Below are 17665 nucleotides of genomic sequence, written 5' to 3' on the forward strand. Positions count from 1 at the left end.
CAGTTTGTAATTGAATAACACAGATCTGACTCGGTGTGATTGTGCTTGGCCTGTTCTCTGCTGTCAACCGGGACAGATGCACCGAGCGATGGGGTGATTACATGTCAATAAAGGAGCTGAAGGAGTCAATCCAGAGTGCGTCTCATCACTGTGGGGTGACATCTTCTCCTGATGACATCCGACCGGCTTCCTGGAAGGACGAGAGGGGGCGGGGTCGCGGCTGGTACGGAGAAACAAGGACGTCAGAACGAACCGGAGCCGCACAAAAGCTCTGCAGGAGGTCGACTGCACCTTCAGGTTCGTTCTCTTGTTCCTGCATTGACTTGCAGCACGCACTGTACGGCCACTCAATAGGCCCGACACGTTATGAGGTTCCATTTTTACCCCACTGCCTCCTATTGTGGCCAATCCATCTTTCCTTCTTCCTGAGCAGTTGTTCTCCCACTTTCCACATAACCCTGTTGCCTTGGAGACATGTATTCTGACATAGGGATCAATCCCTCGCCTCCTCTAATTTCACATGTTTCCACCACTGGGGCCTGGTACGGTTCTCCCAGTTCATGCAGCTATCCAGCTCACTCACGGCGTCAGAGGGCCACGGGTTGGGGCCACAGGTTTGTGACATCTGGCCCCTCTGATCTGGCAGTCGCTCCCTTTCCCAGACGACATCACATGGTGTGAAGAATGGAAGAAGAAGCCGCGGAGGGAGAGAAGCAATCCTGCAAATGCCAGGGACCTTGTGAGTGTGTCACTTTTTCTGCTCCACTGAACTGGCATTTGGGTTGGACACACGCAGGGTAAAAGGTCAAACCAAATTCGGGTGGACCCGGCTGCAGGGAGGGTAAAATTGTTGGGGGGAAATAAATAGGATGAGTGTGGAGTTAAAGGGAGTGTGGGTGAAATGATAAAAGAAAAAGAGTATAATTTTTCGGAGAGTTGATTCTCCGACCCGGCCTCAAACACATGAAGCCTCTTGTAGTGTTAATTCCTTTTACGATGTCATGCAGATTGATGATTTTCATTTTCAAGTCCCACTACAGATCCCCATTACAGTCAGGGATTCCTCAACGTTACTGGGAAGAAATGAGACAATGGAAATAATAAACCATTCAAGTATAAATCATGGAGGCATAGAGCATGTGAGCGATACTGAGTTTACTCACAAAGTCACAGGGGACGATGAGAAAAGGTTGAAATGACCCTTAGACGCTTGGAGTGGAGGATGAAAACATAAAACCCTTAAAACTCTATGTGAGTAGATGGCAGCGCCCCCGGCTGGAGGATAAAGGCAGCAGTTTGTGTCACAGAAGTTTGAACTGAGAAAAGAAAGAATCACAAACTTTAATAAGCTAAAACTATAAATTACCAAATGAACAGATCATAGTAATGGCAGAAAAGGACTGTTCTTATTATTATTATTTCATTTGTTGTGTTTGTGGTCACTCCGGCTGGTACAAACCTGACAGGTAACTAGAATAAAGCTGTTGCTGCCCTCTAGAGGCAAAAAGCAGTCATTGAACAAATTCTACAAAAAGCATTTAGTTTGATGCATTTTAAAAAGGAGAGAGTGCTGCATTTCACCTGTTCTCTGATCAAAGGAAGGACCTTATCTGTTTGAGCTGAAAGGAAAAAACACACAACAAACTCCACTGAGAGCCGTTACTGTTTGAGCTCATGTGTCTCACTCAAGAACAAACACTGTCTCACTGACTCACAAGATCACAGTCATTCTTTAAAGCATCTGTACAAAAAGACACAGTGACGGGAACCTTGATAGTTAGTTTTAAAATAATGGCTGTGATGTGAAATTAGTAGAAGCTACCAAAAAAAAATCAAGGTCGTTTTTTCTGACAGCAAGTGCAACAAAGCACTAATATACCGACATGGATGTTTCATCTAGAAAACTAAAGTGTCAATAAGAAGCTTTTTTTGTATTATGGGTACATCCTCATATGTGCCTTGTTTCTGATTAGATTCTCTAGAGAAAAGAAACAGTAGAAAACCAGGTGTGCTCTCAGATCCTGTTTTCTAATTTGTCTTTTTATAATCGTCATACGTTTATTGTCAAAAGTTTTTTGCATATAGTGCAGCTACAGGGCTTTTACCGACTCTAATGTTATTTACAACCAATGTGTCAATCATTAACATTGTTAGTGGACTTGTCCACCTCACCCCGGCATTAATAAGCATCAAAGTTATGCAGCACTGGGTCTTGTTCAGTATGTCACTGCAGAGCACTTCGCATTCACAAAGCACTGATCTGTATGTGAGATCACATCCATTATTATTTGAAACTCATCCATCAATCGTTTAGTTTATTAGAATATTCATTTAGTTTAAAAAGGCTCATCTCAGTGTGAAGTCCACTGAACGATTTCTTATTTCAGCACCAGTTGGATGCTTTATTTTGTCACATTCCAGTTGTTGATTAGTCCGGCTGAATGTACTGTATATTAAAGGGATATTTCACCCAAGCAGAATTCACCCACCATCGACACACCGCTGGAGGTTGAAATGCTTGAGTCCCAGTGTTGTGCAAGTTCACTACTCTCATGAACTAGTTCAAAGTTCAGTTCATACAAGTAAACATGAATAGTTCACGTTCATAGTTCACCATTTAAATTCTGAAATAGTTCATATTTCAGTTCATTTCATAGTTTTAAGGTGGAAAGTGAGAATGAAAGACTTAACTTGTTAAAGAAAACCTTATCCATCACTACCCCTTGCCTTTACTGTCGGGATGTTTATCAGACAGTGTGTAAAAATCCCTCGCTCCTGCTGTATATCCGAGAAATAAAGTGGCCGCATTCCAAGTAAAGAAACATCTCCTCCTCCTTCTTCACGGAATATTTTTTGAGAGAAGATTCCAGATTCAGAATGAATCCATGAAGCTTCCTTCTACCAAGTTGTGTGGTACGGAGCCGAGACACTGGCCAGAGAAGAAAACACTTGGAATACGTTGCTTGTTTGGTCTGCATATGTGTGCCATGAGTGATGGGTAACGTAGTGATAAGTCTAGTTAGTTGGTTTCGGTTAGGCTAAATCGCGGACATTTTCCGGGCACTGAGCAACGACATGGTGAAAGCATTCGATTTAGACAGCGTCTCTCCTGAGGAGAAAGTATTGAAATGTCCCAAGGGTCAGTGAACAGGTAGGGGTGGGGCACGTGAAAGTTCTAGGCCAATGGCTGTAGGGTTTTGTGGGATGCCAGGCTCTCATTGGCTGATGAGTTGGCGTATCAATGGTGAATGAGGAAGGGGAGTGAAGATTACAGTGGTGGATGAGAGGAGTGTCAGAGTTACGAACAAGAAGCGTGTCGTGTTTGCTGGACTTTAATAAAATTACACATAAAGAGAAAAGTTTCCTGTCGTCTATACGCGAGGACGCTACAATTTGAACGTGTTCACCGTTCAAATTCAAATTTCTCATTGAGTTGCGTTCAGTTCATCGTTCTCATAAAAGTGAACGTGTTCATTGAACGCGTTCTTTTGCGTTCGTTCATGCACAACACTGTTGAGTCCACACAACACTTTTGGAGTCTCGGCGCTAAAACTTGGGGTAAACGACCTTCTTTTGGGTGGAATTTGAATTTGGATTGCTGACATTTTGGTGACACCACACGAGCAGTAGGGAGGCATTTTATTTTTTTCTTCCCGTGTTTTTTTTTACTTTAACGAATCAGTCACCATTTACTTTAAATGTATTGGATTTGGCTGCAAGACCGTTTACCCCTGAAACTCCAGAAGTGTTTAGTGGACTCAAACGCATCGATGAATCTTACCGCTGTTCCCTCCCAGACTTCAGTTTGCAAAGAGTGAAGACGAGAGCAGTAAACAAAAGAGAAGGTCATTTAGGGAGGAGGTTGTCTTCAGTTCTGACTTCTAACATATAAAACATGGGAAGCATCAGGGAATCCTTTAAAGTCTCCACCCCCCTCTGAGCTTAGCAGGGGGACTCCTCTGTCCACTGAAAGGTTTATAAAACCATTAAGTGCAAAGGAAGAATACGAGTCTTACCTCTCAGAGCTAGAACCAGAGTTTCACTCAAATTGCATTCACTTGCATTCCTCCATCTAGAACAGAACACAGAGAAATCTTTACATCTCTCAAACTGAGCAATTGAAAACCACCTTCCATAAAAAAATGAAATTGAGAAGTCAATATCTAATAAAGATCTTTATTTCAGAGTTTAAATAGATTTACAAACCATAAGAAAAAAAGAAATAAACAAGAAAACAAAAACATCAAGTGATAGTCAAAATATCCACATGTGCATATCAAGGGATTGTAAACAGTCCTGTGAAGCCAAAAAGTGAGACTCCCCAGGGTCAGATTCACTCAGAGGGGAAAAGGATTTGTTTGTTTTGTTGGTTGTTTTTTGTTTTTTTCCTGAGGTTCTTGTTGTTTTCTGTACTTAACTGCTAGGGTTTTTTTCCCCTCAGTGATGCTGCCACCAATCAGAGCTCAGAGAACTGGGGAGGAGGCGATGAAAACAACAGTGGTTTGACAAAAGGAAAGAAATAAAGAAAAAATAAATTCCATTCACCCTAAAAACACTCATAACTGAGAGGGAGAATCATTCAGAGGCTATGGAACGGACATCAGTCAGTTATGGAATAATGATCACTAATCGCTGAGCGTTCAGAGCTGAGCCGGGCTGGAGAGAGTAACTGTTAAATGTGCCGGGTCAATTTGGTTCTGTGTTACTTTCCGGATTTTCGTGAAATCAAATTGGCCGTACATTTTATTTCGCTCTTCCGAACAATCGTGTTTTTTAGTTTTTTTTCCCAATCAGATCAATATTCTTAGCACTTAATACATATGACAGAAAACATTGCAGCTCACACCACAATTTGAAAATAATACATAAAAAAAAAGGCAAAAGAAGCCCCCCAAAAAAATAAATCGGACAGCCCTCAGGCCATTCACAATGCAACAATTTTAGATTAATAATTGAGAACCTTAGTCCCTGGACACAATCCCGACCCTTATAGCAGATCTAAAACCACAAACAAATCATTAACAGCATGCTAGTGAAGAACCATATTCTCCTGTTCATGCTCAAAGTTCAACCCTATTCCCCCCATGTCTTCCCATTTCTGTGCTTCTTCTCCACAACTTCTCAGCGTCTCATAAACGATCTGCGTAATATTCACTCACTCATTCACTCGCTCGCTCACACATAACGGATACATTGTTACAGCAATGTTGATCAGAAATACTGCTGGATGGTGGTACTATGTCTTTGAGTGTGCAACAGAGGACTCCTGACAGGAGTACAGGCAGAAAACCAGAACCTTCCATCAGGCCAATTCTTAAATCACTCGCACTGTGACCTGATCTCTCAGGCAGCAGGGGGCATTGATTCAGATGAGTCACGATGGCTGTGGCCCAGTCGAGCAGCTCTGAGTAGAAAAAAACAACACGCTGCCTGTGTACAGAGCCGCCACTAGGGGGGTGTGCTCTGTGACGTGTAGAACCTTTCTTCTTCCTCTGGAGACGTGTACTCCTCCGGTCTGGAATACTTAACCACTGACAAACATAAAACAGGTATGTCGTTGGCTTGTAAAACTCAAGCTGGAGTCCGCCACGCTTTAAAGCACTGCATAAGAAGTGAGTTCAAGCACTGACTGCATAGGTTTCTTTTAAATACAGTACATTGGATTTCATGAGCAGCAGCAGGCTCAGATAGCTGTTTGTTAATGCATCCAGGCCACGAGTAGCACGTGCTTGAGTGATGAAGGCTGCGTGGCAGTCGGTCGAGGACGATCCTGATCGACATTCCATACTTCAGTTCAGCTGTTGGATCTCACCTTTCTTACCCACAGCCCTGGACAAAATCTGACGGAAGCAGTTATTAATAACTTGTTCCTTCAGTTTTCAACACCAGAGACCTTGTGAGCCTGAATATCTCCCCCTGCAACCTTTGTTTGTCTGGCCGCTAACGTTTTTTCACTGTGACCCGTCTGCCCCATGAGCAGTTCAGATCTGCGGTATCAGGGAGCGAGGGAAGGCACAAGGCAGAGTGAGCGGCTTCCCTTTTTTGGAGCAGCACGAGCCCTGGGGCTCTAGAAATGTCAGAGGTGAGGCATGTCAGGCCTTCAAACGGCCTGGTAACTGGAAGTCACACACATGGCTCAGAGGCGGACGTGACTCGGCTTTTCAAGACACAAGCACGCAGACACGCACGCACACAAACACACAGTATAATTTTTCTAAATTAGGTTACTTTGCAAATGCTCTACGCTCTGATCTGACCTGTGATATCACATTCCTCTCTGCTGCTGCTGATCATCATGATGATGACAGTTGGTGACCAAATAAAAAAGACAGACCACACAACTTATTGTTGTTCTTCTCAAAGCCAGAGGAAGAAATATGTTGTGCAGCTCAAAACAATTTGAACAAAGTTACCGGAGCAGACGAGCCGAAGCAGACGAGGAAGTACTGTTGCCATAACTTTTCCTGCTGTGTGTGTGTAACCTCTACTCGGACCAAAAATATGAAACAATATAAGAACACATGAAGGAAACCAACAAAAACAACTCTGTTGCCTTCTTTTCTTCGATGCATCAGGTTTTAGTGTGCAACGGTGACTGCACATGTGACAGGAGGGGACAGTGGGGCCTGTGCTAAGTGAGAATGATGATGAGGGGTTGAGGGCAAGAAGAAGAAGAAGGGCTGGGGAGACGGGGAGTTAAAGTTCAGTCCATGACAGAGGAGGGAGGTGTGGGTGGGGGTAGGGGTAGGGGGCAGGGACTGGTCAGGGGCAAGGGGCTGGCGTCACAGGGAGGCGAGGTCAGGACTCCTCGGTGCCTGAGTCGTCCTCATCGTAGCATAAGTCCTCATTGTCGTCCTCATCGTCATCGTCCTCCAGCTCCTCGTCGTCGTAGTAGTCGTCGTATAGAAGGTTTGAGCCGTCGTCTGTGGGCGGGACTTGGGTGCGGACGCAGTACTCGTCTAATGTGATGGGAACCTTGACGCCGTCCCGCTCTGCATCAGCTGTAGTACCCAGCACCTGCTTCCTGTGAAAGGGAAAGAAAAGGGAAAATGTAACCACATAGAATCTATTTTTCCCCTGGTACTGTCACTACCTGCTACAAAAAAGCTCCCTGGTGTAGGAGGAGTGCCGCACCTGATGATCTCGATGTATTCTTTGTCCTTGCCCTTGCTATCCTTCCACTTGCGGTACATGACGGACGCGTCCACGTTGGCCGGGGAGAAGGTGTTGGGCTCGTTCAGAAGGGAGATGACGCTGAGCAGGATGGTCCTGCAGAGGAGACGTCAACAGACAAAAGGCAAATGAAGAGCGAGATAAAAATAGAGGAAAGAAATAAAGAGGGAGGAAAAGGGGAAAATAAAAGGGGAGGTAGAGATTGAGGTAAGACGAGACAAGGGACATTGAGAGCACAAGACAAAGATGTGCGCAGGGATGGAAAGACGGAGGTGTGGACAAAGAGAGGGGGAGGGGGAGACATGAAGGTTGGAATAAGACAAGCAGCTTGCAACACATCCATTTGTCTCTTTTAGTTCTCCGCTCTTATAGAGATACTAATAGACAATATTATTAAATATTTATACCTGAATCAATAGTTGGACTGAACAAGTGATGGATCACCATACAGGGGGAGTGAAAAGATTGACTGTTATACCACCTCGTCCCTTGAACTGTTTTCACACCTGTGATCTCCCATCGCTTTTCTCAACTCATTTTCTCCATTTTTGTTGTTGTTGTTCAACTTGGGGCCTACACAGGAGCCCTTATTGTGGTACATGGCTCTATTCAACTGTGTCAAGTTTGTGCATTAACATAATTCTTAAAAGGGAAAGCTAGGGAGAGGAAGAGAGAATGGGGAAGCTGCACAGGTTGAATAAATGTGTGTCGAGTAAATATCTGAAATAAAGATAATTATACATCATGTTTGGATGTTTGCTGCATTTACACTGCAGCAGGTTGGCTGGCAGTCGAGGGACAATATTAAGTAACTGTATAGTGTTGTGTTAGAAGCTCGGCTTGTTAGCATGGTTGCTCCTAGATCCTGTTTGATGAGAGATTGTAACTGAGAAACTTTAATTCCACTAGTTAACTCTGAAATATACCAGCCACTGTGCCGACCCAAAATAGAAGCATCTTAGCAACAGCTGAATTAGCCTAAAAAAGATATTTGGCACACCTAAAGAAGGGAGACTATGGAGCATTTACCGACTTTGACTGTCAAGTCACAACAAAATGAGATGCAACTGCATGAAGGCAAGAAAAATGCATCAACTAAATCTTGCTAGGAATGTAGGAAAACCATTCAAAAAACCCTGAAATGGTACAGAAAGCTTGAAGCCCAGTCCAGACTACATTAAAAGGGCAACTTCTCCCACACTCTTTCTATATTAATGTAAACCTAAGGCACAGATGTGTAACTGTCTAAGTACTAATTATTATTCACTGCTATGTTTAAGACCCGACAGATAATTCCAATAATTTTATTTCGCACTGGACGAAGAGTAACTCTGTGGATGTGGTTTTGTGTGTTGCTCTTTAACAAGAGAATCTAGATATAGAGAAACCTAGAGGGTTGGGTTGTGTACCTGACGTTCTGTGTGGGGTTCCATCTCTCTGATGGCAGCTCTCCGCTCTGTGGGTCGTCCACTGGTGGGTGCAGGATGGAGATACACACATCCCCATTCTAGGAACGCAGGAGAAAATATTAGGCATTGGAACCTCTTCTACACAGTTTGTCTTAAATACCTTAACATTTCTCATTTGGAATCACATGACAAGAATCTATTGTGCAAACATATATTGTTTTATGTCCTTCGCATACAAGCAGTAGATCTCAGGTTTATTAACAAACTCTGAAAAGCTACTACTAATTTTAACCAGCATTCAGTGTACAGTTTTAACCTGGATTTCCACGGATCAGTTACCTCATAAATGTTGGGGTGCCACATTTTGGTGAGGAAACGGAAAGCAGGTGGAGAGTACGGGTAGTCGACGGGGAACTTGATCCGAGCCTGATGGTGAAAGAAGAGAAATAACAGCAAAGTGAGCGGCAGGTGGTTTATCTACACTTCTCCCTCTGCAACAGAAGTCCTGTCCATGTCACGTCATGGTTACTTCCCTCTGGGTTCACTGAATTTAAGTCTGTACAATACTGCAGAGGCAAAAAACACTCACACCTTCATATACATACATTTATGGCTCAGATGTCAACAAACAGCAGCTAAAAAGTCTCCACAATCGGATTGATCAGCTTTAATAGTGACTCATGGAAACCTATAAATAGTAGCATTAGTGTTGTGGCAAACTCTAGTGAGGGGGAGCTGATGTGGAGGAGCTAATGACAGTGTAATGTAATATGGTGTAGAGGGAGGGAGGGAGCGAGGTGCATTCAGTTGCCGAGTGTGTGTGGAGCTTAGAGAACCACCAGGAGGGTGGGTGCAGTCGGGTGGGGGATAGGGACATCATGGTGGGGGTTATTCCTCTCCAGCTGTCACCGCAAACCAAAAACAATCCACTACTCGTACCCCAGGTTTTGCTATTATATACACCCCTGACACTGAAGCCCCTTCCCCCCCACACACCCCACTATCTGCACAGGACACCAACAACACTGATTACTTACTTACACACACACACACTCTCTCTTCACTCACAGCATGAACCCCAAATATCCTCTCTCTCTCTCTCTCCAGCATGAACCCCAAATATCCTGTCTCACACACACACACACACACACACACACACACACACACACACACACACACACACACACACACACACACACACACACACACACACACACACACACACACACACACACACACACACACACACACACACACACACACACACACACACACACACACACACACACACACTTCCTGATTCGGCATGGTCAGCTGGTCCTCGCCACAGAGAGCCGTCAAGCGGAGGGGGGTGAGGGGTGGCTTGGCGGCTGCATGGGAGCAGGGAGGTGGTGGTGGAGTGGTAGTGGGAGGAGGAAGGGGGATTCCAGTTGGAATAATGGAGGTTGTGCTCTATATAATACTGTAAGCCTTTAGTGCTCTTTGCATGTTAGCGTTCTACCCAGGCTGTGTGAAGCTCAAACACAATTTTCAGAGCAAAAGTCTACAAATGTGATGCGTTAATGTTCCCCGACTGTGCTGCTGCTGCTGGTAGTGTCAGTATGTCCTGACCTCCAGTGCTGGATCAACATTTGTTGGTACTGGATGTAGTCCCTGATACCAGTTCCTGATTTGACAGAATAAACCTGTTCTCAGACCACAGAGGAAACACTGACTCAGCCCTGAGAGAATGCTGCCTGTGTGAGAGAGAGAGAACCAAATACCAGGGTCGGACTGACTTGGCCAAAACCGGCGGACTTTCAGGGTGCAGGGTTAGCCAACATTGTACAGATTACAGGCTGGCAACAGTACAAGACATAGCAGCCAGCCAAGAGGGACGGTGACGTGGAGAAGAGGCCAAGGCTGCAACACAAAAAGGCTTGGTTTGTCTTCTCAAACAATATCAGCATCCAACTCATCTCTGGCCACAGCCTGAGAACTGGGAGAAGAAAATCTTTGCTTGTGCTTTTGGGAAAACTCACTCTCCGTCAGTTCATGTGCGACTGACTGTTCAAATGAGTGTTGACCTCAATAAGAAGAGCTGAGAACTGCAACATCTGCCAGCGAGGATGTTTTAAATAAGCTACAGTTGCTCTCATCAGCATTAACTTGAAAACCATTTAATCCAATTCAAAGAGATGGAAATGGTGAGAAAAAGAACACAGCAAATTGATGCCAACACTTCAACAGCAAAGCACTTTGTTGGTCTTCCAGATAGGATTTTTCTAACAACACAGATTGTGAATGAAAAGCTCTTCAGCAGCTCCAAATCTGAGAATCACAGATCTATTCAGATGGATTAAAAGAATCCCAAAAGACCACCAAAATTAAATTCACTCATCTTTTGGCATGGATTGTCTGATTGGGTGTCTGAGCCATCTTGGAAACAAAAGGAGGGTGCGGCATGGAAGACAACCAATACTCCATCCAACAGTGGAAAGTAAAACCAGAGACACCTTCCTCTTTGGTCAAACACAGAAAAATGAAACCTTTCATCATATGAAGAATTTTAATACAAGTCTGTTTGAATAAAAATAAGCCTGTTATTGGGAGAATTACGTATCAACATTTGCCATAAAATAGCTTTAAATACTGTGAATACAATCACCAAGTAAAGCAGCAAGGTGGGGATATGCATTATGGAAAGCATGCGCATCATTCCCAGTAAGATTTCACAATGTAGCTAACCAGGAGTAAGTTTCCTAGTAACACAATATCACAAACTAAAAGCAAACACTAGTAATGCATTCAGTTACCGTTAAAAAGCGCTGCGATACAAAATATCACTGACAAAGTGAAGAGGGTGCTTGTGGTTTGATTGATTTAAAAACAATTGGGAAAAGTTGCAGAGCTATTTGTCCCAAATGCTTGTGCTATAAAACTTACATGAGACACTAAAAAAGGACAATGTTGTGTAAAACTTCACTAGATCGAAGATGAGAGTGCTGTAGCTCTTGACCTGCCCACCCAGCAACGAGTTGACACCAAACGCGGGGTAGATAGAGGGAGGAAGGTATGGAGGGAGGAGAAGATGGATGTATTGGTTTCAGAGTGGCAGAGCAGAGCTGGACTAAACAAAGACAGGCTGCTTGGTTTGCTCATTTGCTCTGTAGCAGCTCGTCTCCTCTCTCATCAGCACCGAGAAGACTGAAGCAAAGAAAACGCAAGAAGGAGGAGGAGGAAGGGGCTAACACAGCAGGGTCTTTGGAGGCCAGAATCAGATGTAAAGATTTGTGATTTTCAAGATATCACCCTCTTTCTAAGATTCATATTCTAGTGTGATCATGAGAACACTCACGTTCTCCTCACTCTGCATCCACAACCCTGTTGGATCAGGGAGTAGTGGGTGATGGAAATACTGTATTGCTTCACAAGTTCTACCAAGATCTCTGTCCATCACAAAAGCGTTAACCTCAGTACATTTGTTGCAACATGCCACAACTGGATTTCCTGTCATGCTTCATAATCCGATTGCCCACTAAATTAATACAGTCCTTGGTCTGAAGGGGATTCACTCTGAACAGCTCATTTAAGCGGTGTGCAGGAAGTGCACACGAGTTGCTGACCAGAGACCCTGTATATAAGAATTAAAGATCACTCTACTTGGTCTACGAAAACTCTTTCTTTGATGAGATTTAAAAAAGCTGCTCTGAGATGATAATTGGAATGGGACCGAACATGCCCACCCTCTGGAAAATGACAGGGGGGGTGAAGTAAACCAGGTCAATGCAAAACTCTGAATAGGGGGGAAAAATGATGTTCTACCTGCACCTCTCTCTCACTGGTTCACACACATATATATACATACAGGTCCCAGAGATTATCATTAACTCCACTTATAAGGAGGAAGTAGAGGAGAGGAAAAGGATCAAACAGGGGTGTTATGTTACAAACCGGTTCCTTGGGGACTGTATCACGTGGAAAATTAAAAACCACCAGCCAACATTTGCGTCATGTTTCAAAGGTGGGATTACCATGCTCATATCCCATACAGTATGAGACAAGGAGCACATGGCCAGGTCTTAAGGAGACGGCCATAGTCGACTTCTGGGGCCTCACCCTAACCTCCGCTCGCAGCAGGCTCTCCTTTCAAGGAGGCACCACAGCAAGGAAGAGCTCCGTCTGCTCTTGATCTGACTGTTTCTGTATTCCTTCTTTTTTCCCCTCTGCCCGGCTCTTGTTTCTATGTGACACAGCCAGAGGGGGGGAAACATGACTCCAACTGCTCAGCCAGGCCCGGCCCAGACAAGTCCTGTGCATCCCCCCCCCCCACACACACACACACACTAGCAAGGCTAACACAGAGCTCACACAAATTATGAAGCACACATGTGAGGAGGAAAGAAAGCAGGCACAAACACAGCGTCAGCTGCTCGACACAACTCCCGGTCTGTCAGAGGCTAAAAAAGATACAGAGAGGCCCAGGCCATAAGTGAAGGGCCACACTTCCCCTTCTCTGTGAAGAGGTAGTCGGTCAGGTAAAGCACCTCATTGATATATGCAAGAGACCCTATTTAGATCATAATTACACAAAACCAAGATTCGAATCAATGCTGCTAGGCACCTTCACAGCTTTACAGCCCCGGGTCACTACAAACAGAGCATTGTTTATCCTGTACCTCCCCACGAGAAACCTCTCTGTATAACACAGATATGAGGCCACAGATGGCCTCGTTTTTAGGATGACAGGCAATAATCTCTGCTGTTGTGTTGCATGAGACAAAACAGAGCAGGAAAATGTTAAAGCTGTGAACCGCAGTCTCTGGAGACACAGAAAAAACAATGTCATAGTAGTAGCACAGTCAAGTTGGTGGGTTTGGCGGTTATGTCAATAAACCAGGCAGTTGGTAATAGCAAAAACATTAAAAAAATGCCAATACCGAGAAACTGAGTTCTAAAATAATCATACAGTGAATTTAGCACTCAGTTCCAGCAACAAAATCTTGTTTTTGTCTGGGTGTAACTAAACTACACTTAAGGAACACTGTGAACCTAAAACTAAAAGAGAACAACTAAATCATAGCTTCAAACCATGTACTTTATGCCATGCAAGTTAAAACCTATTGGTCGAGCCTGTTGTTGCAGTGCACTGCCCGGAATCCTTTGGAAATACAGTCATTACTTTTGGCTGGTTGAGAAGTGACTTGATTTAAACTGGGGTCACACCAAAAGATCTAGATTGTATTATTATAAGCAGAAAATCTGCTGTGATTCACTACGTATCTCATCAACAAATTAAGACTTTAGCTAAACAAAATAAAGAATTTATAGTAGAAAAGGACTATGTTGAGCATAATGTTTTTCATGTGAAATCTCAAATACCAGTTGGTAAGTAAGCCGGTGTGGTAGAAGTGATGTTTACAGGAGTGTGATTGTGTTATTTAATGAATTATTGAATCTTATTATGTCTCTGGGGTTATGAAAATGTGCTAACTAGTGAAGATGGAGAGGTCAACGAGAAAAAACACTGATGCATGTCATATGTCACATAACTGATCATGATTATGCAATATGTTCGGCACACAGTTGAAGCAAAACTACCATAAAACTACAAAGCCTCCACATTAATTTAATGTATAAAAACTCTAAAATCAAATCCCTATTTCAAGGTCTTTATTTTAAAGGCTTAGATTGTGTTAAATAAATTAAAGCTTAAACCTCATAGTCATTGTATCATCATAACAGCCAACTGAACTAAATCCATACATAAACAATAACACAGTGGCAGAAGGTGTCACTGTCTCATCCTCTGTTGACATTATTGTGTTACACATAACGCGGGCATGTAATCTATTAAACAAGAAAAGAAAAAAACATACCAGCTGGTGAAGTGCAGTGTAAACATGGAAAGGTGGCATGGTTAAGAGTCTTCTTAATAGATATTTTGTGTGATCTCTATATAAAAGGCGGCTGCTGAGTCACTGACCTAGGACCCTGGCTGAGGGAGGGCCTGACGAGGGCTCTACCTACTTTACTACGTAGCAGGAAACACTGTTATTGAGGCAACGTCAAGGTTAACTCTGTTTTCTCCATCCCATGCAGCTGGTGCACTTCTTCTTTAGCAGGGCCAACACTAGGTTGAGTGAAGCCAGTTAACGATAAGATATCCTGAGTATGTTGAACTTGTTTTGTATCACAGGCCCGGGCCCTAACACACACACAGAGGATTTAAAGCCTGAAACTACCTCAGAACCAGTAAATTAATGTCAGCTAAGGGCCTGTTGTGAGACCCTGAGGTCAATGGTCAGTTTTTTTACGATAAGGTAGTGTTTATTAATGTATTGTGGATCCAGGACAGTTATCTAACACTGTCTAAATGACATTTCAGTATGTATCGGCCAACAGTGTTTCTGCGGTCATATTATATTTATCATGGTGTGACTCTTCGAGAGCTACACCCTTGTGAAATAAATCCCTGACTCAGCCCGGTTTCGTGTGACGTCACGCCCGTCCCCGTTTCTGATGAACACGCAGCTGCGGAGTGTCATAACTGCTGGTTTGTTTGGGTAACATGGTCCTAACATTGTGTTTTTTTTGTTTTTCTTTCTTGTTGGAATACGCATGGCAAACAGGTTGGATGGAAACCCAGCACAGAACAATGAGTCACGACCATGCGGTGGATTTCACAGCTAGCCTGTGCATTCCTGGCCCGACAAAGGAATCCTGTACACAGCACCCAAAGGGAATAGAGAACGCTGTCTATGGTAGCCTGGTCAGGGCGGCCAACTGCCTGCACTTACAGGCTTGAAAAAAGACCAGAGGCTAAAAGAACAGGCTTCTCAAGAAACAGAATCACAAAGCACTGTATGGCTTAACTGATGCAATGTGCTGGGTAGACTGAACACAGTTGGAGCTATTACTTATACTTCAACTGTAGTTGTTATGTGGAAACCACTGAATACCATGGGGCGTAGCATTATGAGCCTATGATAATAAAAAAAAAGCCCTTTTAAAAGAGACCATGTATATATAAAAAAACATTCACTAGAAACATTTTAACCTTTCAGGTTCCTTAAATGTATTAACCTTGTGTTTTTCTCAATGAGACAGGAATGTTGTGGCAGTGGCACAATAATAAAAGCTCATGATGTTTTGTTTGTTGTTGTTTTTGACTGAGAAAGTCATAAATCAAAGTGGATTACAGGGTGAATAACCACATCAGTATAGGACAGAACATGTGGGTGAACAACAATCCGTTCATTGTTTTTCAACATCTGAAGTTGTTTTTCTCACACACTCATTTAGGTTTGAGACAAGTCGAATGCAAAGCTATTCTACATTTACAATGTAAGTGTATATGTTACGCTGGGACTCAAAGTGAGGCAGTTTGTGTGTATTCATCGGTTTTGCCTAAATGATATACAACCAGTAGTTAACTGTAGGTCAGAGTCATGGCTGTAATTAGGAGGAGAGCTGATGACCCTGAACCTTTAAATATGATGGTTAATAGTAAGTAAGAACAAATTTAAATGTCTAAGATTTTTTTTTTTTTTTTATACTACAAATAAATATGACAATCTGTTAGGAATTGCTATTTTTTAAGTTTTTTATGGTACACTGTGCTTGAACAAGATACAATTTTCTAAATATATTCAATGATGTGTAGCTCAACTCTATAGAGCCACCAGTGAACAGGGAATTCTCACCTTGAACGTGCACCTTACTGGATTATATGTTATGCATGGATGTTGAATATTTATACGTATTAGGTCCCATTCGTAAATTGTGGCCCCAAATATAGCAACAACCTAGATCTGCTACTTTCTCGACTGCCAGTAACACAACTGTATCTGTGAAAGCAACACATCTTCAATCACAACGGAGGAAGTTGGCCAGCAAACAGATTAAATGGCTCATGCGTTCCCCTGCGTTCGACGCGCTGAGTGTCCACAGCTCCACCAGCAACACGTTTAAGTATACAAACAGAAAAAGGGGCCTTTCACCCGGGGCTGTGGGTTTGTAATGATGGAACACAAAGTTGGATGGTGAGCTTGTTCGGTCAGATTAACCGTTTGTTTCTACGCAGAAGTGACGGTCAAATGCTCACGGTCACTAAAGGGGGTATCCTAGCTAGTTGGTTTAAAAATGCGCTTCAGGCAGAAAGTTTCAGCGTCTGCTAGCTTGTACGAACACAATCTAATAAACCCGACTGAGTGGAGTGGATTGAAAGTTGAACAAAGAGGGGGAGACGGTTTTATCGCTGTAAACAGGAAACAACTGCCAATTAGCCGAGTTAATATTGTCGACTGTTAGCAGCTGTTAATAAAGACGGTGACTGAAAGGCCAACGCTGTCCTGTGCGAGGGAACTACTTTAACACAAGCTAAATCCAGCAGCCACCGAACAATAGATCGCCTGCTAGCTAACATTAGCCACTTACCTTAAAATAACCACCCTCGTAGTGCGTGTTCGGGGGTCCAAATATCGCTACTTCCCAGTTGTACATGTCCGACTCGTCCACCAAAGTTATCTTGAACCCTTCCACCGGCTCGTCTTGGAGACTCTTCATCTCCAGCATCAGTGCTTTCTGGGAACTGGCTACATGGTGCCCATGCTGAGCCATGTTCCACAACGACTGGTATCGGATGTATCAGCCGACACCACCACCACCGCTGTCCCTGCGAAGAAGGAGGACAAGGCGAGCTCGCTGCGAACAATAGCCGCTAAGTCAAAAACAAGCGAAGCCCCGTCGCACGACTGACGCTGGTTTATGTGGGGTTTGGTTCCGAAGCCGCTTCTTGTTTATGAAAATCGCGACTGTGCTTCTGTCGGTCCGAAGTGGAGCGTCTTCTCCTTCTTCTGTTGTTGTGAACAGTCCAGCGGAGCTCCAGATCAGTGAGGGCAAGCTCGAATCGTGGCAGCGGTAGCTCGTAGAGGCACTTCCGGTGTTAGCAGAAACTGCCAGTGGCCTGTTAGGAGTATGGTTACCACACTGTTTAGAGGCAGCTGCCCCTTATGCCTCCATAGTCTATGGATGCCACACTGTTTAGAGGCAGCTGTCTTTATTGCCACATTGTGAGACTCGAAACAAAACATATTTTTATT

General features: G+C 43.7%; 1 protein-coding gene across 1 annotated transcript; it reads right to left on the reverse strand.

Annotated features, from left to right (window-relative positions):
* Window positions 1–4162: 4162 nt before the first annotated feature.
* cdc34a (cell division cycle 34 homolog (S. cerevisiae) a) lies at window positions 4163–17510 on the reverse strand. Its single transcript, XM_053431275.1, has 5 exons — window positions 17001–17510; window positions 8922–9008; window positions 8583–8680; window positions 7135–7269; window positions 4163–7024 (listed from the first exon to the last, which is right to left on the reverse strand). Exons 1-5 carry the CDS (start codon window positions 17181–17183, stop codon window positions 6799–6801), a joined length of 729 nt encoding a protein of 242 aa, XP_053287250.1. The 5' UTR covers window positions 17184–17510; the 3' UTR covers window positions 4163–6798.
* Between the last annotated feature and the right edge of the window lie 155 nt (window positions 17511–17665).

Source organism: Pleuronectes platessa, chromosome 9 (assembly GCF_947347685.1).
Source record: "Pleuronectes platessa chromosome 9, fPlePla1.1, whole genome shotgun sequence".
NCBI classification, from domain to species: Eukaryota; Metazoa; Chordata; class Actinopteri; order Pleuronectiformes; family Pleuronectidae; genus Pleuronectes; species Pleuronectes platessa.

Bases quoted from the DNA above. Each gene is read 5' to 3' on its own strand.
- cdc34a (XM_053431275.1), bottom strand. From the start codon at position 17,183: ATGGCTCAGCATGGGCACCATGTAGCCAGTTCCCAGAAAGCACTGATG. The intron at 8,681-8,921 runs GTAACTGATCCG...CTGCGTTCCTAG, and splicing joins GGCACCCCAACATTTATGAG to AATGGGGATGTGTGTATCTC. The intron at 7,025-7,134 runs GTGCGGCACTCC...TCCCTTTCACAG, and splicing joins GAATACATCGAGATCATCAG to GAAGCAGGTGCTGGGTACTA.